Raw genomic sequence first — 26,548 nt, 5'->3', positions numbered from 1 at the left:
GTATTCAATAAATAGGGGTCTATAGCATCTACTATATACTGTATTCAATAAATAGGGGTCTATAGCATCTACTATATACTGTATTCAATAAATAGGGGTCTATAGTGTCTACTATACAGTTGAAGTCGGACGTTTACATACACTTAGGTTGGAGTCATTAAAACTCATTTTTCAACCACTCCACAAATGTCTTGTTAACAAACTATAGTTTTGCCAAGTCGGTTAGGACATCTACTTTGTTCATGACACAAGTTATTTTTCCAACAATTGTTTACAGACAGATTATTTCACTTATAATTCACTGTATCACAATTCCAGTGGGTCAGAAGTTTACATACACTAAGTTGACTGTTCCTTTATACAGCTTGGAAAATTCCAGAAAATGATGTCATGGCTTTAGAAGCTTCTGAAAGGCTAATTGACATCATTTGAGTGAATTGGAGGTGTACCTGTGGATGTATTTCAAGGCCTAACTTCAAACTCAGTGCCTCTTTGATTGACATCATGGGAAAAGCTAATTAAAAAAATTGTAGACCTGCACAAGTCTGGATCATCCTTGGGAGCAATTTCCAAATGCCTGAAGGTACCACGTTCATCTGTATAAACAATAGTACGCAAGCATAAACACCATGGGACCATGCAGCTGTCATACCGCTCAGGAAGGAGACGCGTTCTGTCTCCTAGAGATGAACGTACTTTGGTGCGAAAAAATTCAATCAAGTCACCAGAACAGCAGCAAAGGACCTTGTAATGATGCTGGAGGAAACAGGTACAAAAGTATCTATATCCACAGTAAAACGAGTCCTATATCAACATAACCTGAAAAGCCGCTAAGCAAGGAAGAAGCCACTTCTAAAAAAAAAACATAAATAAGCCAGACTACGGTTTGCAACTGCACATGGGGACAAAGATCATCGTTTTTGAAGAAATGTCCTCTGGTCTGACCAAACAAAAATAGAACTGTTTGGCCATAATGACCATCGTTATGTTTGGAGGAAAAAGGGGGAGGCTTGCAAGCCGAAGAACACCATCCCAACCGTGAAGAACGGGGTTGGCAGCATCATGTTGTGGGGGTGCTTTGCTGCAGGAGAGACTGGTGCACTTCACAAAAGAGATGGCCTCATGAGGTAGGAAAATTATGTGGATATATTGAAGCAACATCTCAAGACATCAGTCAGGAAGTTAAAGCTTGGTTGCCAATGGGTCTTCCAAATGGACAATGACCCCAAACATACTTCCAAAGTTGTGGCAAAATGGCTTAAGGACAACAAAGTCAAGGTATTGGAGTGGCCATCACAAAGCCCAGAACTCAATCCTATAGAACATTTGTGGTCAGAACTGAAAAAGCATGTGCGAGCAAGGAGGCCTACAAACCTGACTCCGTTACACCAGCAGGAATGGGCCAAAATTTACCCAACTTATTGTGGGAAGCTTGTGGAAGGCTACCCGAAACGTTTGACCCAAGTTAAACAATTTAAAGGCAATGCTACCAAATATTAATTGAGTGTATGTAAACTTCTGACCCACTGGGAATGTGATGAAAGAAATATAAAAGCTGAAATAAATCATTCTCTCTACTATTATTCAGACATTTCATTCTTAAAATAAACCGGTGATCCTAACTGACCTAGGACAGGGAATGTTTACTAGGATTAAATGTCAGGAGTTGTGAAAAACTGAGTTTAAATGTATTTGGTTAAGGTTTATGTAAACTTCCCACTTCAACTGTATATAGCAGCTGGATTGATGGACTGCAGGACTGAAAGCCCAGAGGAGAAAGACTGAGGACTCAGAATGTGATACTGTCTGTACAGGGTGATTTCTGGGTGAAGGAATACGTGTATATGTATATTTCTATAGCTATGTGTATGCCTATATCCTGGTCTGGCTTTGTGTGTGTGTGTGTGTGTGTGTGTGTGTGTGTGTCTGTGTGTATGTGTATATAGCTATGTGCCTATATCCTGGTTGTTCCGGCTCTGTCTTGTTCTGTCAAAGCCTTCCTTACGTGTGTGTGTGTGTTCTGTCAAAGTCTTCCTTACGTGTGTGTGTGTGTGTGTGTGTGTGTGTCTGTGTAGCTCCTCTAGCAGCCCGGAGGAGCCTTCAAAACACATTTGGAGTCTTGTTCCACCACAGCAATGTCCTCCTATCTGTCACCCAGCCTGCCCCTTCGTCTGTACACATAATGCTCTCTCTCTCCGCCTCCTCACCCCATCTTCTACATCCCTCTTTCTCCATTATCATCCCTCTCCTCATCCTCCCTATCCTATGATATCATCCCTCTCCTCATCCTCCCTATCTTATGATATCATCTCTCTCCTCATCCTCCCTATCCTATGATATCATCCCTCTCCTCATCCTCCCTATCCTATGATATCATCCCTCTCCTCATCCTCCCTATCCTATGATATCATCCCTCTCCTCATCCTCCCTATCCTATGATATCATCCCTCTCCTCATCCTTCCTATCCTATGATATCATCCCTCTCCTCATCCTCCCTATCCTATGATATCATCCCTCTCCTCATCCTCCCTATCCTATGATATCATCACTCTCCTCATCCTCCCTATCCTATGATATCATCCCTCTCCTCATCCTCCCTATCCTATGATATCATCCCTCTCCTCATCCTCCCTATCCTATATCATCACTCTCCTCATCCTCCCTATCCTATGATATCATCTCTCTCCTCATCCTCCCTATCCTATGATATCATCCCTCTCCTCATCCTCCCTATCCTATGATATCATCTCTCTCCTCATCCTCCCTATCTTATGATATCATCTCTCTCCTCATCCTCCCTATCCTATGATATCATCCCTCTCCTCATCCTCCCTATCCTATGATATCATCACTCTCCTCATCCTCCCTATCCTATGATATCATCTCTCTCCTCATCCTCCCTATCCTATGATATCATCCCTCTCCTCATCCTCCCTATCCTATGATATCATCTCTCTCCTCATCCTCCCTATCTTATGATATCATCTCTCTCTCTTTCCTCTGTCTTCACCATCTCTCTCTCTTCTACCCTCTCCAATCTCCTCTTCCCCTGTACAGAAACCTCTCTTCTATATATCCCCCCCACCCCCCTCTCTCTCTTCTACCCTCTCCAGTCTCCTCTTCCCCTGTAAAGAAACGTCTCTTCTATATATCCCCCCCACCCTCTCTCTCTCTTCTACCCTTTCCAATCTCCTCTTCCCCTGTAAAGAAAGCTCTATTATATACCCCACCCCCCCTCTCTCTTCCTCCATCCCTCTCTCATTAATACCCAGTGGTGGCAGGGCTACAGTGAGGTGAACACAATGGTCTATTAATCCGTTGACACCTTCCCTTATCCAGCCTTCAGTGAACAATTACTACGTTTATCTCTCAATTTCACTGTATAAATCTCTTCTTTTCCACCCAGTTATAGATGGTTGGCAAAGCTCCTCTGTTGTCAAAAGAATTGTACTATGAAGAGCCAGAGAGGACAGCAGGACGAGGACGTTGGTACATTGAATTGCGTTTCTATGATGTCACATGGCTTGATATTTGGACTCTGGTTAGATGTTTGTTTATGCTCACATAGCCAACCTATGCATGATTTGTTAGTGTGGATCAAACCAAGCATTGTTTATTGAGAGGAGCACTTATGGCCTGGAAAAAAACATGAACATCTCTCCTTTTTCATCTCAACATACTGCTGTGTGTATATTCTGCAGCACTGACACTTATCATTTGAAAGGCAAAGTACTGATGTCAGCTCTTAGGCATGTAGTCCTAATCTATGGCTCCACCACTTAAACTGAAGCTAAAACTCCTCTCTCTCTCCCTCCCTCCCTCCCTCCCTCTCTTAAAGATGAAAAAGCTTTTACGATCCCCCTCTAAAAACGGCACCAAAAAAAAGAAGCACTTATTTTTTAACTTATTTAAAGTGCTTTGACAGGCTTGTCATGGCTCACATCAACAGCATCCTCCCGGACACCCTAGACCCACTCTAATTTGCATACAGCCCCAACAGATCCACAGATGACGCAATCTCAATCACACTCCACACTGCCCTTTCCCACCTGGACAAAAGGAACACCTATGTGAGAACACTGTTCATTGACTACAGCTCAGCGTTCAACACCATAGTACCCACGGAGTTCATCACTAAGCTAAGGACTCTGGGGAAAAAACACCTCCCGCCCCCAACACTGGGGCCCCTCAATGGTGTGTACTTAGTCCCCTTCTGTGTTCCCTGTTCACCCACGACTGCATGGCCAAACACAACTCCAACGCTATCATTACGTTTGCTGACGACACAACAATGGTAATAAAATCAAATGTTATTGGTCACATACACATGGTTAGCAGATGTTAACTCGAGTGTAGCGAAATGCTTGTGCTTCTAGTTCCGACAATGCAGTAATAACCAACGAGTAATCTAATAATTTCACAACAACTACCTAACACACACAAATGTAAAGGAATGAATAAGAATATATATATACAAATATATGGATGAGCGATGGCCGAACTGCATAGGCAAGATGCAGTAGATGGTATAGAGTACAGTATATACATATGAGATGAGTAATGTAGGGTATGAAAACATTATATAAAGTGGCATTGTTTAAAGTGACACATTTATTACATCCAATTTTTCCATTATTAAAGTGGCTGGAGTTGAGAATCAGTATGTTGGCAGCAGCCACTCAATGTTAGTGATGTCTGTTTAACAGTCTGATGGCCTTGAGATAGAAGCTGTTTTTCAGTCTCTCGGTCCCAGCTTTGATGCACCTGTACTGACCTCGCCTTCTCGATGGTAGATAAAAGTGACTAGATATTGTAGATAAAATATATATTGTGAATAAAATACATTAGACACTGTCAATAAAATAGACTAGATACTGTAGATAAGAGAGAATATATATTGTAGATAAGAGACTAAACTGCAGACAAAAGAGTCCAGATACTGTAGATAAAATATATAATGTAGATGAAATAGATGAGATACTGTAGATAAAATATATAATGTAGATGAAATACTGTAGATAAATTATATAATGTAGATGAAATAGATTAGATACTGTAGATACATTATATAATGTAGATAAAATAGATTAGATACTGTAGATAACACAGATTAGATAATGTAGATACAATAGATTAGATACTGTAGATAAATTATATAATGTAGATAAAATAGATTAGATACTGTAGATAACACAGATTAGATAATGTAGAAACAAAGACTATATACTGTAGATACAATAGATGAGATACTGTAGATAAAAGAGACTAGATAATGTAGATATGAGATTATAAACTGCAGATAAGAGACAAGACACAGTAGATAAAATATATGGACAAAAAAATGGACAAAAAAAACCCAGCAAACTTGAGCGTGCATAACTATTCACCCCCCCACACGATGTCAATACTTTGTAGAGCCACCTTTTCCAGCAATTACAGCTGCAAGTCTCTTGGGGTATGTCTCTATAAACTTGGCACATCTAGCCACTGGGATTTTTGCCCATACTTCAAGGCAAAACTGCTCCAGCTCCTACAAGTTGGATGGGTTCTGCTGGTGTACAGCAATTTTAAAGTCACACCACAGATTCTCAATTGGATTGAGGTCTGGGCGTTGACTAGGCCATTCCAAGACATTTAAATGTTTCCCCTTAAAGCACTCGAGTGTTGCTTTAACAGTATGCTTAGGGTCATTATCCTGCTGGGAGGTGAACCTCAGTCCCAGTCTCAAATCTCTGGAAGACTGAAACAGGTATCCATCAATAATTTCCCTGTATTTAGTGTCATCCATCATTCCTTCAATTCTAACCAGTTTCCCAGTCCCTGCCGATGAAAAACATGCCCAAATAATGATCCTGCCACCACCATGCTTCACTGTGAGGATGGTTTTCTCGGGTTGATGAGAGGTATTGGGTTTACGGCAGACATAGTGTTTTCCTTGATGGCCAAAAAGCTACATTTTAGTCTCATTTTACCAGATTACCTTCTTCCATATGTTTGGGGAGTCTCCCACATGCCATTTGGCGAACAGCAAACGTGTTTGCTTATAAAGCCCAGCTCTGTGGAGTGTACGGCTTAAAGTGGTCCTATGGACAGATACTCCAATCTCCGCAGTGGAGCTGTGTAGCTCCTTCAGGGTTATCTTTGGTCTCTTTGTTGCCTCTCTGATTAATGCACTCCTTGCCAGGACCGTGAGTTTTGGTGGGCGACCCTCTCTTGGCAGGTTTGTTGTGGTACCATATTCTTTAAAACATTTTATAATGGATTTAATGGTGCTCCTCGGGATGTTCAACGTTTCAGATATTTTTTTATAACCCAACCCTGATCTGTACTTCCCCACAACTTTGTCACTGACCTATTTGGCTCCTTGGTCTTCATGGTGCCGCTTGCTTGATGTTGCCCCTTGCTTAGTGGTGTTGCAGACTCTGGGGTCTTTCAGAACAGGTGTATACATACTGACATCATGTGACAGATCATGTGACACTTAGATTGCACACAGGTGGACTTTATTTAACTAATTATGTGGCTTCTGAAGGTAATTGGTTGTACTAGATCATATGTAGGGGTTTCATAGCAAAGGGGGTGAATACATATGTAAAGGGGGTGAATACATATGTAAAGGGGGTGAATACATATGTAAAGGGGGTGAATACATATGTAAAGGGGGTGAATACATATGTAAAGGGGGTGAATACATATGTAAAGGGGGTGAATACATATGTAAAGGGGGTGAATACATATGTAAAGGGGGTGAATACATATGTAAAGGGGGTGAATACATATGTAAAGGGGGTGAATACATATGTAAAGGGGGTGAATACATATGTAAAGGGGGTGAATACATATGTAAAGGGGGTGAATACATATGTAAAGGGGGTGAATACATATGTAAAGGGGGTGAATACATATGTAAAGGGGGTGAATACATATACATGCACCACTTTTCACATTTTTATTGTTTAGAATTATTTTTTTAAAGTAATTTTTTTCATTTCACTTCACCAATTTTTGATTACTTTGTACATGACATCCAATAAAAATAAAAATATATTTAAATTACAGGTTGTAATGCTAAAAACATGTAAAAATGCCAAGGAGGATGAATACTTTTGCACTGTACTGTAGATAAAAATATACTGGAAATAAAATAGATATTGTAGATAAAATAAACTAGATACTGTAGATAAAATAGACTAGATACTGTAGATAAAATAGATTAGATAATGTAGATAAAATAGACTATATACTGTAGATAAAATAGTCTAGATACTGTAGATAAAATAAGACTAGATACTGTAGATGAAATAGTCTAGATACTGTAGATGAAATAGTCTAGATACTGTAGATGAAATAGACTAGATACTGTAGATAAAATAGACTAGATACTGTAGATAAAATAGTCTAGATACTGTAGATGAAATAGACTAGATACTGTAGATGAAATAGTCTAGATACTGTAGTTAAAATAGACTAGATACTGTCGGTACTAGTCTGACTGTCACCGTGTTGCCCATGCTTGCTGCAGATAATAATGTGTGTGTTGTTTTTTACAGTCTCATTGTGCCTAAGCCTCCATCTCCAAGCCGGATCATCACTATATTGATGTGTAAACAAACTGAGATGAATGAATGAAACACTGATCGATACGGCAAGTGGGGGAAAATACATCTTACTGCTTTATGTTTTTAAACCCTGATTGGAGAACCAAAGAAGAATAAATTAGGTTCACCAGACCTCTCATATAACACAATTGAGTTGTGCCAGTTTCATTGCAGCGGTAAGGTGCATTAAGTCTTGAACAGGGTTTTTGAGAACGGCTTATGCTTTTAAAACACAGAATTAATAAATCCATTCATTTCAGACCACTTGTTCAACTATCATGAATTCCAAACCGTGGGCCCGTTTCACATGATATACAGTACCAGTCAAAAGTTTTAGAGCACCTACTCATTCCAGGGTTCTTTCTTTTTTTTTACTATTTTCTACATTGCAGAATAATAATGAAGACATCAAAACTATGCATTAAACACAAAAGTGTTAAACAAATCAAAATATATTTTAGATTCTTCAAAGTAGCCACCCTTTGCCTTGATGACAGCTTTGCACACTCTTGGCATTCTCTCAACCAGTTTAACCTGGTATCCTTTTCCAACAGTCTTGAAGGAGATCCCACATATGCTGAGCACTTGTTGGCTGCTTTTCCTTCACTGCAGTTCAACTCATCAACTCATCCCAAACCATCACAATTGGGTTTAGGTCAGGTGATTGTGGAGGCCAGGTCATCTGGTAAGGCACTCCAACCCTCTCCTTGGTCAAATAGCCCTTACACAGCCTGGAGGTGTGTTGGGTCATTGTCCTGATAAGCGCAAACCAGATGGGATGGCATATCGCTGCAGAATGTGGTGGTAGCCATGCTGGTTAAGTGTGCCTTGAATTCTAAATAAATCACAGACAGTGTCACCAACAAAGCACCCCCACACCTCCTTCTCCATGCTTCACGGTGGGAACCACATGTGGAGATCATCCATTCACCTACTCTGAGTCTCAAAGACACGGTGGTTGGAGCCAAATATCTCAAATACCTCAAATTAGAAACAGGTGGAAACAGATTTCCATTGGTCTATTGTTCATTGCTCGTGTTTCTTGGCCCAAACAAGTTTCTTGTTATTGGTGTCCTTTAGTAGTGGTTTCTTTGCAACAATTTTACCATGAAGGCCTGATTCACACAGTCTCCTCAGAACAGTTGCAATTTGAGGTGCATTTAATTGCCGATTTCTGAGGCTGGGAACTCTAATGAACTTATCCGTTGCAGCAGAGGTAAGTCTGGGTCTTCCTTTCCTGTGGCGGTCCTCATGAGAGCCAGGTAACTCTAATGAACTTATCCTCTGCAGCAGAGGTAACTCTGGGTCTTCCTTTCCTGTGGCGGTCCTCATGAGAGCCAGGTAACTCTAATGAACTTATCCTCTGCAGCAGAGGTAACTCTGGGTCTTCCTTTCCTGTGGCGGTCCTCATGAGAGCCAGGTAACTCTAATGAACTTATCCGTTGCAGCAGAGGTAACTCTGGGTCTTCCTTTCCTGTGGCGGTCCTCATGAGAGCCAGGGAACTCTAATGAATGTATCCTTTGCAGCAGAGGTAACGCTGGGTCTTCCTTTCCTGTGGCGGTCCTCATGAGAGCCAGGGAACTCTAATGAATGTATCCTTTGCAGCAGAGGTAACTCTGGGTCTTCCTTTCCTGTGGCGGTCCTCATGAGAGCCAGTTTTCATCATAGCGCTTGAAGGTTTTTGCAATTGCACTTTAATTATTATTATTTATTTACGTTTTTGACATTCTCCAGATTGACAGACCTTCATGTCTTAAAGTAATGACGGACTGTCGTTTCTCTTTGCTTATTTGAGCTGATCTTGCCATAAAATGGACTTGGTAATTTACCAAATAGGGTTTTGTATACCACCCCTACCTTTTCACAAAACAACTGATTGGCTCAAACGCCAATCAAAGAAATGCCACAAATTGGTTAATTCATGATTCCATATGTGTTATTTCATCATTTTGATGTCGTCACTATTATTCTACAATAGTAAAAATAAAATAAAAACCTTGAATGAGTAGGCGTGTCCAAACGCTTGACTGGTGCTGTTTATGAAAAAAAAAGAGATTTCATACAATAATGTGCATCAAGTCTTTAAGTCTTGAACAAGTTTTGTAGAATGTATGTTACCTACACTTCAAACAGACAACCTGGACCTGTGAACAGAAGGTCGAAAGAAGACTTACACTTTCCACTGGTAGACGGTAACAGGAGGGTTAGCGTCAGCATTGCAGGTGAGGCTGACATCCTGACGGTCCAGGTACCAGTTACCATCGAAGCCCTCGATCTTCACCTCCGGTTCATCTGTCAGAGAGAGAGAGATGGTGTCAGAATCGTACAGTATGTTTCTCATTCCACACCGCTGACCAATTGTGTTAATACCAATTGTATTAACACACATATTTTTCTTTTCTCTAGAGGATCACCACCCTACCCTATAGAGATCACCACACTACCCTCTAGAGATCACCACACTACCCTCTAGAGATCACCACCCTACCCTATAGAGATCACCACACTACCCTCTAGAGATCACCACCCTACCCTATAGAGATCACCACACTACCCTCTAGAGATCACCACCCTACCCTATAGAGATCACCACACCACACTACCCTCTAGATATCACCACACTACCCTCTAGAGATCACCACACCACACTACCCTCTAGAGATCACCACACAACACTACCCTCTAGAGATCACCACCCTACCCTCTAGAGATCACCACACTACCCTCTAGAGATCACCACCCTACCCTATAGAGATCACCACACTACCCTCTAGATATCACCACACTACCCTCTAGAGATCACCACACCACACTACCCTCTAGAGATCACCACACAACACTACCCTCTAGATATCACCACACTACCCTCTAGAGATCACCACACCACATTACCCTCTAGATATCAAAACACCACACTACCCTCTAGATATCGCCACACTACCCTCTAGAGATCACCACACCACACTCTAGAGATCACCCTACTACCCTCTAGATATCACCACACCACCCCATAGAGATCACCACACTACCTTCTAGAGATCACCACACTACCTTCTAGAGATCACCACACCACCCTCTAGAGATCACCACACCACCCTCTAGAGATCACCACACTACCCTCTAGAGATTACCACACTACCCTCTAGATATCACCACACTACACTACCCTCTAGATATCACCACACTACCCTCTAGATATCACAACACTACACTACCCTCTAGATATCACCACACTACACTCTAGATATCACCACACCACACCACCCTCTAGATATCACCACACCAGCCCATAGAGATCACCACACTACCTTCTAGAGATCACCACACCACCCTCTAGAGATTACCACACTACCCTCTAGATATCACCACACTACACTACCCTCTAGATATCACCACACGACCCTCTAGAGATCACCACACTACCCTCTAGAGATCACCACACCACCCTCTAGATATCACCACACTACCTTCTAGAGATCAACACACCACCCTCTAGATATCACAACAATACCCCCTAGAGATTACCACACTACCCTCTAGATATCACCACACTACACTACCCTCTAGATATCACCACACTACCCTCTAGATATCACAACACTACACTACCCTCTAGATATCACCACACTACACTCTAGATATCACCACACCACACCACCCTCTAGAGATCACCACACTAGCCTCTAGAGATCACCACACTACCCTCTAGAGATCAGCACACTACCAGTGTGAGCAGAACAGAGCAGAATAGAAAATAGCAGAACAGAGCAGAATAGATCATAATAGAGCAGAACAGAGCAGAATAGAAAAGTATAGAGCAGAGCGGAATAGAACAGAATAGAGTACAGAACAGAGTAGAGCAGAGCAGAATAGAACAGAACAGAATAGAACATAACAGAAAATAGCAGAATAGAACAGAGCAGAACATAATAGAGCAGAATAGAACAGAACAGAATAGAGCAGAACAGAGCAGAATAGAACAGAGCAGAATATATAACAGAGCAGAGCAGAACATAATAGAGCAGAATAGAACAGAACAGAATAGAGCAGAGCAGAATAGAACAGAGCAGAACAGAAGAGCAGAATAGAGCAGAACAGAGCAGAATAAAACAATACAGAGCAGAACAGAATAGAGCAGAACAGAACAGAATAGAAGAGCAGAATAGCACAGAACAGAATAGAGCAGAACAGAATAGAACAGAGCAGAGCAGAATAGAGCAGAGCAGAACAGAAGAGCAGAATAGAACAGAGCAGAATAGTGCAGAACAGAGCAGAATGAAACAGTACAGAGCAGAACAGAATAGAGCAGAACAGAGCAAAATATAACAGAGCAGAACAGAAGAGCAGAATAGTGCAGAACAGAGCAGAATAAAACAGTACAGAGCAGAACAGAATAGAGCAGAACAGAGCAGAATAGAGCAGAACAGAGCAGAATAAAACAGTACAGAGCAGAACAGAATAGAGCAGAACAGAACCGAATAGAAGAGCAGAATAGCACAGAATAGAACAGAGCAGAGCAGAATAAAGCAGAGTAGAATAGATCAGAATAGAGCAGAACAGAGCAGAAAAGAACAGAGCAGAACAGAAGAGCAGAAAAGAACAGAACAGAGCAGAATAGACCAGAATAATACAGAGCTGAACATAGCAGAATAGAACAGAATGGAGCAGAACAGAACAGAGCAGGACATAACAGAATGGAGCAGAACAGAGCAGAATAGAACAGAACAGAAAGGAGCAGAACATAGCAGAATAGAACAGAATGGAGCAGAACATAACAGAGCAGGACATAACAGAATGGAGCAGAACAGAGCAGAATAGAACATAACAGAGCAGAGCAGAACAGAGCAGAGCAGAACAGAAGAGCAGAATAGAACAGAACAGAAGAGCAGAATAGAACAGAACAGAAGAGCAGAACAGAACAGAGAAGAACAGAAGAGCAGAATAGAAGAATATAACAGAATATAACAGAATAGAAGAATAGAACAGAAGAGAACAGAACAGAGCAGAATAGAATAGAACAGAATAGAACAGAATAGAGGAGAACAGAATAGAGCAGAACAGAGCAGAATAGAACAGAACAGAAGAATAGAACAGAACAGAACAGAATAGAGGAGAACAGAATAGTGCAGAACAGAGCAGAACAGAATAGAACAGAATAGAACAGAGCAGAACAGAATAGAGCAGAACAGAACAGAGCAGAACATAGCAGAATAGAACATAGCAGAATATAACATGGCAGAACAGAGCAGAATGGAGCAGAACAGAGCAGAATAGAACAGAACTGAGCAGAATAGAGCAGACTAGATCATAATAGAGCAGAACAGAGCAGAATAGAAAAGTATAGAGCAGAGCGGAATAGAACAGAATAGAGTAGAACAGAGTAGAGCAGAGCAGAATATAGCAGAACAGAACAGATGGAGCAGAACAGAGCAGAATAGAACAGAACTGAGCAGAACAGAATAGAAAATAGCAGAACAGAGCAGAATAGAAAATAGCAGAACAGAGCAGAATATATCATAATAGAGCAGAACAGAACAGAGCAGAATAGAAAAGTATAGAGCAGAGCGGAATAGAACAGAATAGAGTAGAACAGAGTAGAGCAGAGCAGAATAGAACAGAATAGAAAAGTATAGAGCAGAGCGGAATAGAACAGAATAGAGTAGAACAGAGTAGAGCAGAGCAGAATAGAACAGAATAGAACATAACAGAAAAGAGCAGAATAGAACAGAGCAGAACATAATAGAGCAGAATAGAACAGAACAGAATAGAGCAGAACAGAGCAGAATAGAACAGAGCAGAACAGAAGAGCAGAATAGAACAGAGCAGAATAGAGCAGAGCAGAACATAATATAGCAGAATAGAACAGAACAGAATAGAGCAGAACAGAGCAGAGCAGAACAGAAGAGCAGAATAGAGCAGAACAGAGCAGAATAAAACAGTACAGAGCAGAACAGAATAGAGCAGAACAGAACAGAATAGAAGAGCAGAATAGCACAGAACAGAATAGAGCAGAACAGAATAGAGCAGAGCAGAATAGAACAGAGCATAATAGAGCAGAGTAGAATAGATCAGAACAGAGCAGAAAAGAACAGAGCAGAACAGAAGAGCAGAATAGAACAGAACAGAGCAGAATAGACCAGAATAGAGCAGAACAGAGCAGGACATAACAGAATGGAGCAGAACAGAGCAGAATAGAACAGAACAGAAAGGAGCAGAACATAACAGAACAGAGCAGAGCAGAACAGAAGAGCAGAACAGAGCAGAATAGAACATAACAGAACAGAGCAGAACAGAGCAGAAAATAGCAGAACAGAGCAGAATAGAACAAAACAGAACAGAGCAGAGCAGAACAGAAAATAGCAGAACAGAGCAGAATAGAACATAACAGAACAGAGCAGAACAGAGCAGAGCAGAACAGAGCAGAACAGAAGAGCAGAACAGAACAGAAGAGCAGAATAGAACAGAACAGAAGAATAGAACAAAATAGAACAGAACAGAATAGAACAGAATAGAAGAATATAACAGAATATAACAGAATAGAAGAATAGAACAGAAGAGAACAGAAGAATAGAACAGAATAGAACAGAATAGAGGAGAACAGAATAGAGCAGAACAGAGCAGAACAGAACAGAACAGAAGAATAGAACAGAATAGAGGAGAACAGAATAGAGCAGAACAGAATAGAGGAGAACAGAATAGAGCAGAACAGAGCAGAACAGAAGAATAGAACAGAATAGAACGAAGAACAGTTAAAACCAGTGGGTGGCGGTCCTATTGCCTCTGACCTGAATTCCCTGACCAGAATATCTTTATTTTCTGTCCTGATGATTCTACATGTTGAGACACCACAGCTATCATCTGCTTTCAGCCCTACTGCTATATTTCCTCTATAAGACGATATGAATCATGTACTTCCACTCACAGACGATATGAATCATGTAGACTAGCTCTTCCTGCTGTTGATTGAAGCAGATAGACCTTGGCTGACCCAGGAAATGACACACTATTCCCTACATAGTGCCCTACATAGAACCTCCCTATAATTTAACTAAAATGATTTTGACAACAAAGCCATAGGCTCTGACATAGTGCATTGATCAAAAGTAGTGCAGTACAATAGGGAATAGGGTACCTTTGCAGATGCCCCAGTCAGAGACTCTTCACACTGAGGTTTAGGGTTCTATTTCAGATGCCCCAGTAAGAGACTCTTCACACTGAGGTTTAGGGTTCTATTTCAGATGCCCCAGTAAGAGACTCTACACACTGAGGTTTAGGGTTCTATTTCAGATGCCCCAGTAAGAGACTCTTCACACTGAGGTTTAGGGTTCTATTTCAGATGCCCCAGTAAGAGACTCTTCACACTGAGGTTTAGGGTTCTATTTCAGATGCCCCAGTAAGAGACTCTTCACACTGAGGTTTAGGGTTCTATTTCAGATGCCCTAATAAGAGACTCTTCACACTGAGGTTCAGGGTTCTATTTCAGATGCCCCAGTAAGAGACTCTACACACTGAGGTTTAGGGTTCTATTTCAGATGCCCCAGTAAGAGACTCTTCACACTGAGGTTTAGGGTTCTATTTCAGATGCCCCAGTAAGAGACTCTTCACACTGAGGTTTAGGGTTCTATTTCAGATGCCCCAGTAAGAGATTCTACACACTGAGGTTTAGGGTTCTATTTCAGATGCCCCAGTAAGAGACTCTTCACACTGAGGTTTAGGGTTCTATTTCAGATGCCCCAGTAAGAGACTCTACACACTGAGGTTTAGGGTTCTATTTCAGATGCCCCAGTAAGAGACTCTTCACACTGAGGTTTAGGGTTCTATTTCAGATGCCCCAGTAAGAGACTCTTCACACTGAGGTTCAGGGTTCTATTTCAGATGCCCCAGTAAGAGACTGGGCCATCGTGCATACATTTATTTTGTACCCCCACACCAAACGCGATCACGACACACAGGTTAAAATATCAAAACAAACTCTGAACCAATTACATTAATTTGGGGACAGGTCGAAAAGCATTGCTAGCTAATTTGTCCTTTTTAGGTAGCTGCTGTTGCTAGATAATTTGTCCTGGGATATAAACCTTGAGTTGTTATTTTACCTGAAATGCACAAGGACCTCTACCCTGCCAATTAATCCACACATAAAACTGTCAACCGAATCGTTTCTAGTCATCTCTCTTCCTTCCAGGCCTTTTCTTCTCTGGACTTTATATTGCGGTTGGCAACTTTCATAAACCTGCTTCTATAAACCAATGAGGAGATGGCACCTGGGTACCTGCTTCTATAAACCAATGAGGAGATGGCATGGGGGGTACTTGCTTCTATAAACCAATGAGGAGATGGCACCTGGGTACCTGCTTCTATAAACCAATGAGGAGATGGCACCTGGGTACCTGCTTCTATAAACCAATGAGGAGATGGCACCTGGGTACCTGCTTCTATAAACCAATGAGGAGATGGCACCTGGGTACCTGCTTCTATAAACCAATGAGGAGATGGCACCTGGGTACCTGCTTCTATAAACCAATGAGGAGATGGCATGGGGGGTACTTGCTTCTATAAACCAATGAGGAGATGGGAGAGGCAGGACTTGCAGCGTGATCTGCGTCACAAATGGAACTGACGCGACGTGAGCGGTTTAGTCAGCCTGTTAGGTTAAATACATGTTTAAATAAAGGTTATGTGCTTTGTTTTGTGACTAGTGTGTTTTGCATGATATAGTGTATTTATCATGTAAATCCTGCCCAGAAACCACATTTCCCTTTGGGGAAATTTGATTGATTGGTTGATTGATTGATTGACATGAAAATAACTGCGATAACTCACATTGCACGTTGAGCACGACACTGTCTGTAATCCTCTCGTTGTTGTAGGTTACGATGCAGGTGAGTTTCTGTTTGTGTGTCTCTCTGCTCGGCACGACCACATAGTTGCTCCTAACGGTCACCGTGCCGTTGGCATTCTGCGTCTCTTGGAACGTGGCTTCGCCCTTCAGCCTCGTGTCCCACTTGATCACACTCTGAGGCTTTCCATTAGCCGAGAGGCAGGTCGCCACGGTCATCTTCCGCTTCTGGGGGCGGGCCACGATGGTGGGCGTGGTCAAGGTCATTCGGGTCTGAGGTCGAGCTGGAAGGAAAGAGGGATAATAAACGTGAACAAAACAAACAAAGTGATTAACGCTCATGCCACTAACTTGGATTACCAATGGGGGTCATTTTGACACCAAGAAGAAACTATTGAAAAGCAACAATCATAGCAAAATACAAACGTATTTCCTATCAAAACATCATAAAGGGACTAGTCTTAAAACAAGGCTGGAAACAAGGCTCTTTCTTGATTTAAATCAAATAAGCAAAGTGATTAAAGGGTGGCAAGGGTTTTTATTAAAAGTGAAGGAAAAATACAATGAAAAAGTTCTACTGGTCTAAATAGTTTGTTTTGAATGCACCACGTCTCAATGCCGATGCCCTTCATTTTAAAAAAAATATAGCTTTCTGTGAAGTAAATTACTTTTTGGATTGTGTGGATTTTTCTTTCAATATAATTCCCATCTAGGTTTATAATTATTTCAACTTCACTTCAACGTTAAGCCTCAGATTAACTGAAATGTATGAATCTAGGGTGGGAGAAAGATGAAAAAAGGTTTTGTGATGATTTAAATCAACGAAGGAACGTCCCTCCCTGACGTGCTCAAAGCCAAACCCAGTTGTCAGAAAGCCTCAACAGATGGAGAAGCTTTCCAAATGAACAACATCTTCCAAATGAAATCCTTTGAGGGCTGGCAATTAGCAATTTACTACAGTGATGTCAAAAGGCTCAGGTAAGCACAAGAGAACGCTCACATGGGAAACAGTAGCTGTGGAGCAGATAAAGAGCAGCAGATAGCTATGATATGAAGAGCTGCAGATAGCTATGATATGAAGAGCTGCAGATAGCTATGATATGAATAGCTGCAGATAGCTATGATATGAATAGCTGCAGATAGCTATGATATGAAGAGCTGCAGATAGCTATGATATGAAGAGCTGCAGATAGCAATGATATGAAGAGCTGCAGATAGCTATGATATGAATAGCTGCAGATAGCTATGATATGAAGAGCTGCAGATAGCTATGATATGAAGAGCTGCAGATAGCAATGATATGAAGAGCTGCAGATAGCTATGATATGAATAGCTGCAGATAGCTATGATATGAAGAGCTGCAGATAGCAATGATATGAATAGCTGCAGATAGCTATGATATGAAGAGCTGCAGATAGCTATGATATGAAGAGCTGCAGATAGCTATGATATGAAGAGCTGCAGATAGCTATGATATGAATAGCTGCAGATAGCTATGATATGAAGAGCTGCAGATAGATATGATATGAAGAGCTGCAGATAGATATGATATGAAGAGCTGCAGATAGATATGATATGAAGAGCTGCAGATAGCAATGATATGAAGAGCTGCAGATAGACAAGATATGAAGAGCTGCAGATAGCTATGATATGAAGAGCTGCAGATAGCTATGATATGAAGAGCTGCAGATAGCAATGATATGAAGAGCTGCAGATAGCTATGATATGAATAGCTGCAGATAGCTATGATATGAAGAGCTGCAGATAGCAATGATATGAATAGCTGCAGATAGCTATGATATGAAGAGCTGCAGATAGCTATGATATGAAGAGCTGCAGATAGCTATGATATGAAGAGCTGCAGATAGCTATGATATGAATAGCTGCAGATAGCTATGATATGAAGAGCTGCAGATAGATATGATATGAAGAGCTGCAGATAGATATGATATGAAGAGCTGCAGATAGATATGATATGAAGAGCTGCAGATAGATATGATATGAAGAGCTGCAGATAGATATGATATGAAGAGCTGCAGATAGATATGATATGAAGAGCTGCAGATAGCAATGATATGAAGAGCTGCAGATAGATATGATATGAAGAGCTGCAGATAGATATGATATGAAGAGCTGCAGATAGATATGATATGAAGAGCTGCAGATAGCAATGATATGAAGAGCTGCAGATAGCATTGATATGAAGAGCTGCAGATAGCTATGATATGAATAGCTGCAGATAGCTATGATATGAAGAGCTGCAGATAGCAATGATATGAAGAGCTGCAGATAGCTTTGATATGAAGAGCTGCAGATAGCTATGATATGAAGAGCTGCAGATAGCTATGATATGAAGAGCTGCAGATAGATATGATATGAAGAGCTGCAGATAGATATGATATGAAGAGCTGCAGATAGATATGATATGAAGAGCTGCAGATAGATATGATATGAAGAGCTGCAGATAGCATTGATATGAAGAGCTGCAGATAGATATGATATGAAGAGCTGCAGATAGATATGATATGAAGAGCTGCAGATAGATATGATATGAAGAGCTGCAGATAGCATTGATATGAAGAGCTGCAGATAGATATGATATGAAGAGCTGCAGATAGATATGATATGAAGAGCTGCAGATAGATATGATATGAAGAGCTGCAGATAGATATGATATGAAGAGCTGCAGATAGCAATGATATGAAGAGCTGCAGATAGATATGATATGAAGAGCTGCAGATAGATATGATATGAAGAGCTGCAGATAGATATGATATGAAGAGCTGCAGATAGCTATGATATGAAGAGCTGCAGATAGATATGATATGAAGAGCTGCAGATAGCAATGATATGAAGAGCTGCAGATAGATATGATATGAAGAGCTGCAGATAGCATTGATATGAAGAGCTGCAGATAGCTATGATATGAAGAGCTGCAGATAGATATGATATGAAGAGCTGCAGATAGATATGATATGAAGCGCTGCAGATAGCATTGATATGAAGAGCTGCAGATAGATATGATATGAAGAGCTGCAGATAGCTATGATATGAAGAGCTGCAGATAGCTATGATATGAAGAGCTGCAGATAGATATGATATGAAGAGCTGCAGATAGATATGATATGAAGAGCTGCAGATAGCAATGATATGAAGAGCTGCAGATAGCTATGATATGAAGAGCTGCAGATAGCATTGATATGAAGAGCTGCAGATAGATATGATATGAAGAGCTGCAGATAGCTATGATATGAAGAGCTGCAGATAGCTATGATATGAAGAGCTGCAGATAGATATGATATGAAGAGCTGCAGATAGATATGATATGAAGAGCTGCAGATAGCAATGATATGAAGAGCTGCAGATAGATATGATATGAAGAGCTGCAGATAGATATGATATGAAGAGCTGCAGATAGCAATGATATGAATAGCTGCAGATAGATATGATATGAAGAGCTGCAGATAGCTATGATATGAAGAGCTGCAGATAGCATTGATATGAAGAGCTGCAGATAGCTATGATATGAAGAGCTGCAGATAGATATGATATGAAGAGCTGCAGATAGCTATGATATGAAGAGCTGCAGATAGCATTGATATGAAGAGCTGCAGATAGCTATGATATGAAGAGCTGCAGATAGATATGATATGAAGAGCTGCAGATAGCTATGATATGAAGAGCTGCAGATAGCTATGATATGAAGAGCTGCAGATAGCTATGATATGAAGAGCTGCAGATAGATATGATATGAAGAGCTGCAGATAGCTATGATATGAAGAGCTGCAGATAGCTATGATATGAAGAGCTGCAGATAGATATGATATGAAGAGCTGCAGATAGATATGATATGAAGCGCTGCAGATAGCTATGATATGAAGAGCTGCAGATAGCTATGATATGAAGAGCTGCAGATAGCTATGATATGAAGAGCTGCAGATAGCTATGATATGAAGAGCTGCAGATAGCATTGATATGAAGAGCTGCAGATAGCTATGATATGAAGAGCTGCAGATAGCTATGATATGAAGAGCTGCAGATAGATATGATATGAAGAGCTGCAGATAGCTATGATATGAAGAGCTGCAGATAGCTATGATATGAAGAGCTGCAGATAGCATTGATATGAAGAGCTGCAGATAGCATTGATATGAAGAGCTGCAGATAGCAATGATATGAAGAGCTGCAGATAGATATGATATGAAGAGCTGCAGATAGCTATGATATGAAGAGCTGCAGATAGCAATGATATGAAGAGCTGCAGATAGATATGATATGAAGAGCTGCAGATAGATATGATATGAAGAGCTGCAGATAGATATGATATGAAGCGCTGCAGATGGCTTTCATATGCTTTGCGAGGCATTGGAAAACCTCCCTGGTCTTTGTGGTTGAATCTATGTTTGAAATTCACTGCTCAACTGAGGGACCTTACTTGTATGTGTGGGATACAGAGATGAGGTAGTCATAAAAAATTATGTTAAACACAAGTATGGCACACAAAGTGAGTCCATGCAACTTATTATGTGACTTGTTAAGCACATTTTTACTCCTGAACTTATGTTGGCTTGCTATAACAAAGGGGTTTAATACTAATTGACATTTCAGATTTCCATTTTGAATACATTTTTGTACAGATTTCTAAAAACATAATTCCAGTTTGACATTATGGGGTTCTACATTTAATCCATGTTAAATTCAGGCTGTAACACATACAAATGTTGAACAAGTCAAGGGGTGAGAATAGTTTCTGAAGGCACTGTACTTATTTATTTCTCTGTACTCTGCAGCATCTCTGGTTACATGAAGGCAATATGGCTGTGTGCTTTATGGCGGTGTGTTCCTTCTGGGGAAATCTCTATGAATAGAATATATCACATCTCCAACACTTTCACAAAAACACAGCCTGGCTAAGTGGCCTGACAGGTTTTCTAAGGTTAGAATGCTATAGTGTCTGACCTCACAATCAAGTAAGCAAGTTAAGTGCAGGTCTAGGGCAGGTCAAGGGCAGGTATGGGGCAGGTTAAGGGCAGGTCTAGGGCAGGTCAAGGGCAGGTCAATGCAAGGTCTAGGGCATGTCAAGGACAGGTCAAGGGCAGGTCAATGCCAGGTCTAGGGCAGGTCAAGGGCAGGACTAGGGCAGATCAATGGCAGGTGTAGGGCAGGTATAGGGTAGGTCAAGGAAGGTCAAGTGCAGGTGTAGGGCAGGTGTAGGTCAGGTCAAGGGCAGGTGTAGGGCAGGTCAATGGCAGGTCAAGGAAGGTCAAGGGCAGGTGTAGGGCAGGTCTAGGGCAGGTCTAGGGCATGTCAGGGGCAGGTGTAGGGCAGGTCAAGTGCAGGTGTAGGGCAGGTCAAGGGCAGGTCAAGGACATGTGTTGGGCAGGTCAAGGGCAGGTCAAGGACATGTGTTGGGCAGGTCAAGGGCAGGTGTAGAACAGGGCACGGGCAGGTCAAGGGCAGGTGTAGAACAGGACACGGGCAGGTCAAGGGCAGGTGTAGAACAGGGCACAGGCAGGTGTAGGGCAGATCAAGTGAAGTTCAAGGACATATAAAGAGTATGTTCATCTTCTCACACAGCTGTAACATTATATTTTATTTTATCAGGTCATTCTAATTGACGGGGGTGACTAGAATGTCTTGGTTATCTGGTCATTCTAATTGAGGGGGGCTGACTAGAATGTCTTGGTTATCAGGTCATCCTAATTGAGGGGGGTGACTAGAATGTCTTGGTTATCTGGTCATTCTAATTGGAGGGGGGTGACTAGAATGTCTTGGTTATCAGGTCATTCTAATTGAGGGGGGTGACTAGAATGTCTTGGTTATCAGGTCATTCTAATTGAGGGGGGCTGACTAGAATGTCTTGGTTATCAGGTCATTCTAATTGAGGGGGGCTGACTAGAATGTCTTGGTTATCAGGTCATCCTAATTGAGGGGGGTGACTAGAATGTCTTGGTTATCAGGTCATTCTAATTGAGGGGGGTGACTAGAATGTCTTGGTTATCAGGTAATTCTAATTGAGGGTGGTGACTAGAATGTCTTGGTTATCAGGTCATTCTAATTGAGGGGGGCTGATTAGAATGTCTTGGTTATCTGGTCATTCTAATTGGAGGGGGGTGACTAGAATGTCTTGGTTATCAGGTCATTCTAATTAAGGGGGGCTGACTAGAATGTCTTGGTTATCAGGTCATTCTAATTGAGGGGGGCTGACTAGAGTGTCTTGGTTATCAGGTCATTCTAATTGAGGGGGGGCTGAGTAGAATGTCTTGGTTATGAGGTCATTCTAATTGAGGGGGGGTGACTAGAATGTCTTGGTCAGCAGGTCATTCTAATTGAGGGGGGGCAGACTAGAATGTCTTGGTTATGAGGTCATTCTAATTGAGGGGGGGGGGGGGTGACTAGAATGTATTGGTTATCAGGTCATCCTAATTGAGGGGGGGTGACTAGAATGTCTTGGTTATGAGGTCATTCTAATTGAGGGGGGGGGGGGGGGGTGACTAGAATGTATTGGTTATCAGGTCATCCTAATTGAGGGGGGGTGACTAGAATGTCTTGGTTATGAGGTCATTCTAATTAAGGGGGGCTGACTAGAATGTCTTGGATATGAGGTCATTCTATTTAAGGGGGGCTGACTAGAATGTCTTGGTTATCAGGTCATTCTAATTGATGGCAGCGGACTAGAATGTCTTGGTTATCAGGTCATTCTAATTGAGGGGGGGGGGGGTGACTAGAATGTCTTGGTTATCAGGCCATTCTAATTGAGGGGGAGTGACTAGAATGTCTTGGTTATCAGTTCATTCTAATTGAGGGGGGGTGACTAGAATGTCTTGGTCAGCAGGTCATTCTAATTGAGGGGGGCAGACTAGAATGTCTTGGCTATGAGGTCATTCTAATTGAGGGGGGTGACTAGAATGTCTTGGTCATCAGGTCATTCTAATTGAGGGGGGTGACTAGAATGTCTTGGTTATCAGGTCATTCTAATTGAGGGGGGTGACTAGAATGTCTTGGTTATCAGGTCATTCTAATTGAGGGGGGCAGACTAGAATGTCTTGGTTATGAGGTCATTCTAATTGAGGGGGGCAGACTAGAATGTCTTGGTTATCAGGTCATTCTAATTGAGGGGGGCTGACTAGAATGTCTTGGTTATGAGGTCATTCTAATTAAGGGGGGTGACTAGAATGTCTTGGTTATGAGGTCATTCTAATTGATGGCGGCTGACTAGAATGTCTTGGTTATGAGGTCATCCTAATTGAGGGGGGCTGATTAGAATGTCTTGGTTATCAGGTCATTCTAATTGAGGGGGGCAGACTAGAATGTCTTGGTTATGAGGTCATTCTAATTGAGGGGGGCAGACTAGAATGTCTTGGTTATCAGGTCATTCTAATTGAGGGGGGCAGACTAGAATGTCTTGGTTATGAGGTCATTCTAATTAAGGGGGGTGACTAGAATGTCTTGGTTATGAGGTCATTCTAATTGATGGCGGCTGACTAGAATGTCTTGGTTATGAGGTCATCCTAATTGAGGGGGGCTGACTAGAATGTCTTGCAGTGTCATATTGGGTTGTTACCAAACACGGTGAGGTTGACCATGTTCTCTCGGTTCCCAGCAGGGAAGGTGGTGTACTCGCAGATGTATGCGGCCTCATCAGACAGCCTCAGGTTGGAGAACATGATGGTGGTATCCTCCAGGGACGGGGTGCGGTGGCGGACCGCAGCCTGCTTGAAGGTCACCCTCTCCTTGAAGGGCGGGAGCACGGACACCCCCAGCGACGGGTTGGCGATGGCCACGTTCTGTTTGGTGCCGTTCAGGAACTTCTGCCACGTCACCTGAGAGATCTTGACTGGAGGGTTGGAATTAACGAAGATACAACGCAGCTCCACCTGGGAGCCCACGAAGCCTGACTTAATGGAGTCCATCTGGACACTCTGTCCATCTCCAGCTGAGAGAAGGACAGAGGGGAGGAGAGGAGAGGAGGAGGGGACGAGAGGGGAGGAGGAGGAGGATGGGAGGAGAGGGGCGGGGAGGGGAGGAGAGGAGGAGGAGAGAGGGGGAGGGAGAGGGAAAGAGAACAAAACAACATTTCATTATGATCTGCAGGCCCACAAGTCCATTCCAGCCTGCTTGGCAGAGTGTAGACGCACCATCCATCCACACACACTGCAAGCTCCACATATTTAATCCCAGAGAAACACCCACCACCCACCCCGAGTTCCACAAAAACAACCCGATCCCTAAACCTCGACGTCCTCCAGTGCTTGTTGAACGGTTCCTGTTGAAAAGCGATAGCCCAGTATAAATACAGTAAAGAACACTAAAAGGTCAAAAATATGTTTTGAGCAAAATAGTGTTTTAAAACAACTGTAAACTTCAAGTTTACAGTTGGTCAGATGGGAATCTGTGATGTCATCGGCCTCCCCCCTTGCTTGAGGAACAATCGAGGAGACAAAGTACAGGTTTTCACGGGTCTACCTGACTGAGTCTGAAGTTCTGTAGTAGACCCTCAGTTCAGGATGGTTTACTGAGACTAGCTGGCACAGCAGTTCTAACCTGGCAGGATGGTTTACTGAGACTAGCTGGCACAGCAGTTCTAACCTGGCAGGATGGTTTACTGAGACTAGCTGGCACAGCAGTTCTAACCGGGGCAGGATGGTTTACTGAGACTAGCTGGCACAGCAGTTCTAACCTGGCAGGATGGTTTACTGAGACTAGCTGGCACAGCAGTTCTAACCTGGCAGGATGGTTTACTGAGAGTTGCTGGCACCACAGTTCTAACCTGGCAGGATGGTTTACTGAGACTAGCTGGCACAGCAGTTCTAACCTGGCAGGATGGTTTACTGAGACTAGCTGGCACCACAGTTCCAACCTGGCAGGATGGTTTACTGAGACTAGCTGGCACAGCAGTTCTAACCTGGCAGGATGGTTTACTGAGACTAGCTGGCACAGCAGTTCTAACCTGGCAGGATGGTTCACTGAGACTAGCTGGCACCACAGTTCTAACCTGGCAGGATGGTTTACTGAGACTAGCTGGCACAGCAGTTCTAACCTGGCAGGATGGTTTACTGAGACTAGCTGGCACCACAGTTCTAACCTGGCCGGATGGTTTACTGAGACTAGCTGGCACAGCAGTTCTAACCTGGCAGGATGGTTTACTGAGACTAGCTGGCACAGCAGTTCTAACCTGGCAGGATGGTTTACTGAGACTAGCTGGCACAGCAGTTCTAACCTGGCAGGATGTTTTCCTGAGACTAGCTGGCACAGCAGTTCTAACCTGGCAGGATGGTTTACTGAGACTAGCTGGCACAGCAGTTCTAACCTGGCAGGATGGTTTCCTGAGACTAGCTGGCACAGCAGTTCTAACCTGGCAGGATGGTTTACTGAGACTAGCTGGCACAGCAGTTCTAACCTGGCAGGATGGTTTCCTGAGACTAGCTGGCACAGCAGTTCTAACCTGGCAGGATGGTTTACTGAGACTAGCTGGCACAGCAGTTCTAACCTGGCAGGATGGTTTCCTGAGACTAGCTGGCACAGCAGTTCTAAAGCCCTAACGTCAGCTCAGCTGTCCCTCAACACATAACTCCTTTCTCCATCCTTATCTCTCTATCTCCATCATTCTCTCTCTACCTCCCTCTATATCCATCCTTCTCTCTCTACCTCCCTCTATCTCCATCCCGAGCTGACAAGGTAAAAATCTGTCGTTCTGCCCCTGAACAAGGCAGTTAACCCACTGTTCCCCGGTAGGCTGTCATTGTAAATAAGAATTTGTTCTTAATTGACTTTCCTAGTTAAATAAATACAATTATAAACTCCATCATCCTCTCTCTCTAGTCCATCCTTCTTTCTCCCTACATACCATTATCTTCTCTTCTCCTCCCCCCCTTCTCCTCTCCTCACCCTCTTCTCACCTTCTCCTCTCCTCCCCCTCTCATCACCCTCTCACCCCTCTTCCCCTCCTCCTACATACAGACCCTGTGTCCCTGCTCTCAACTCGGGTACTGTATTTCATGGTATTACAGCTGGACCATTGGCTGTGGCGGCACTGAAACAACAATACTGAGAAAGAGAGAGAGAGAGAGAGAGAGAGATGGTGAGATGAGAGAGAGAATGAGATGGAG

At 42.4% G+C, this 26,548-nt stretch overlaps 1 protein-coding gene across 4 annotated transcripts in view; it reads right to left on the bottom strand.

Annotated features, from left to right (window-relative positions):
* Positions 1 to 26,548, bottom strand: part of LOC139385815 (nectin cell adhesion molecule 1b) — a 388,964-nt gene that overhangs the window by 279,053 nt on the left and 83,363 nt on the right. For all 4 annotated transcript variants that reach the window (XM_071131060.1, XM_071131059.1, XM_071131061.1 and 1 more), the window contains exons 2-4: positions 24,004 to 24,375; positions 16,424 to 16,723; positions 9,775 to 9,892 (exon numbers count right to left, since the gene is read on the bottom strand). In XM_071131060.1, coding sequence (XP_070987161.1) covers positions 9,775 to 9,892; positions 16,424 to 16,723; positions 24,004 to 24,375 — 790 coding nt within the window. The remainder of the gene's footprint in view (positions 1 to 9,774; positions 9,893 to 16,423; positions 16,724 to 24,003; positions 24,376 to 26,548) is intronic.

The sequence above is a fragment of the Oncorhynchus clarkii genome, chromosome 27 (assembly GCF_045791955.1).
Source record: "Oncorhynchus clarkii lewisi isolate Uvic-CL-2024 chromosome 27, UVic_Ocla_1.0, whole genome shotgun sequence".
NCBI lineage: Eukaryota > Metazoa > Chordata > Actinopteri > Salmoniformes > Salmonidae > Oncorhynchus > Oncorhynchus clarkii.
The sequence above is the reverse complement of the archived record's forward strand: the minus strand, read 5'-3'. Positions and strand labels throughout refer to the sequence as shown.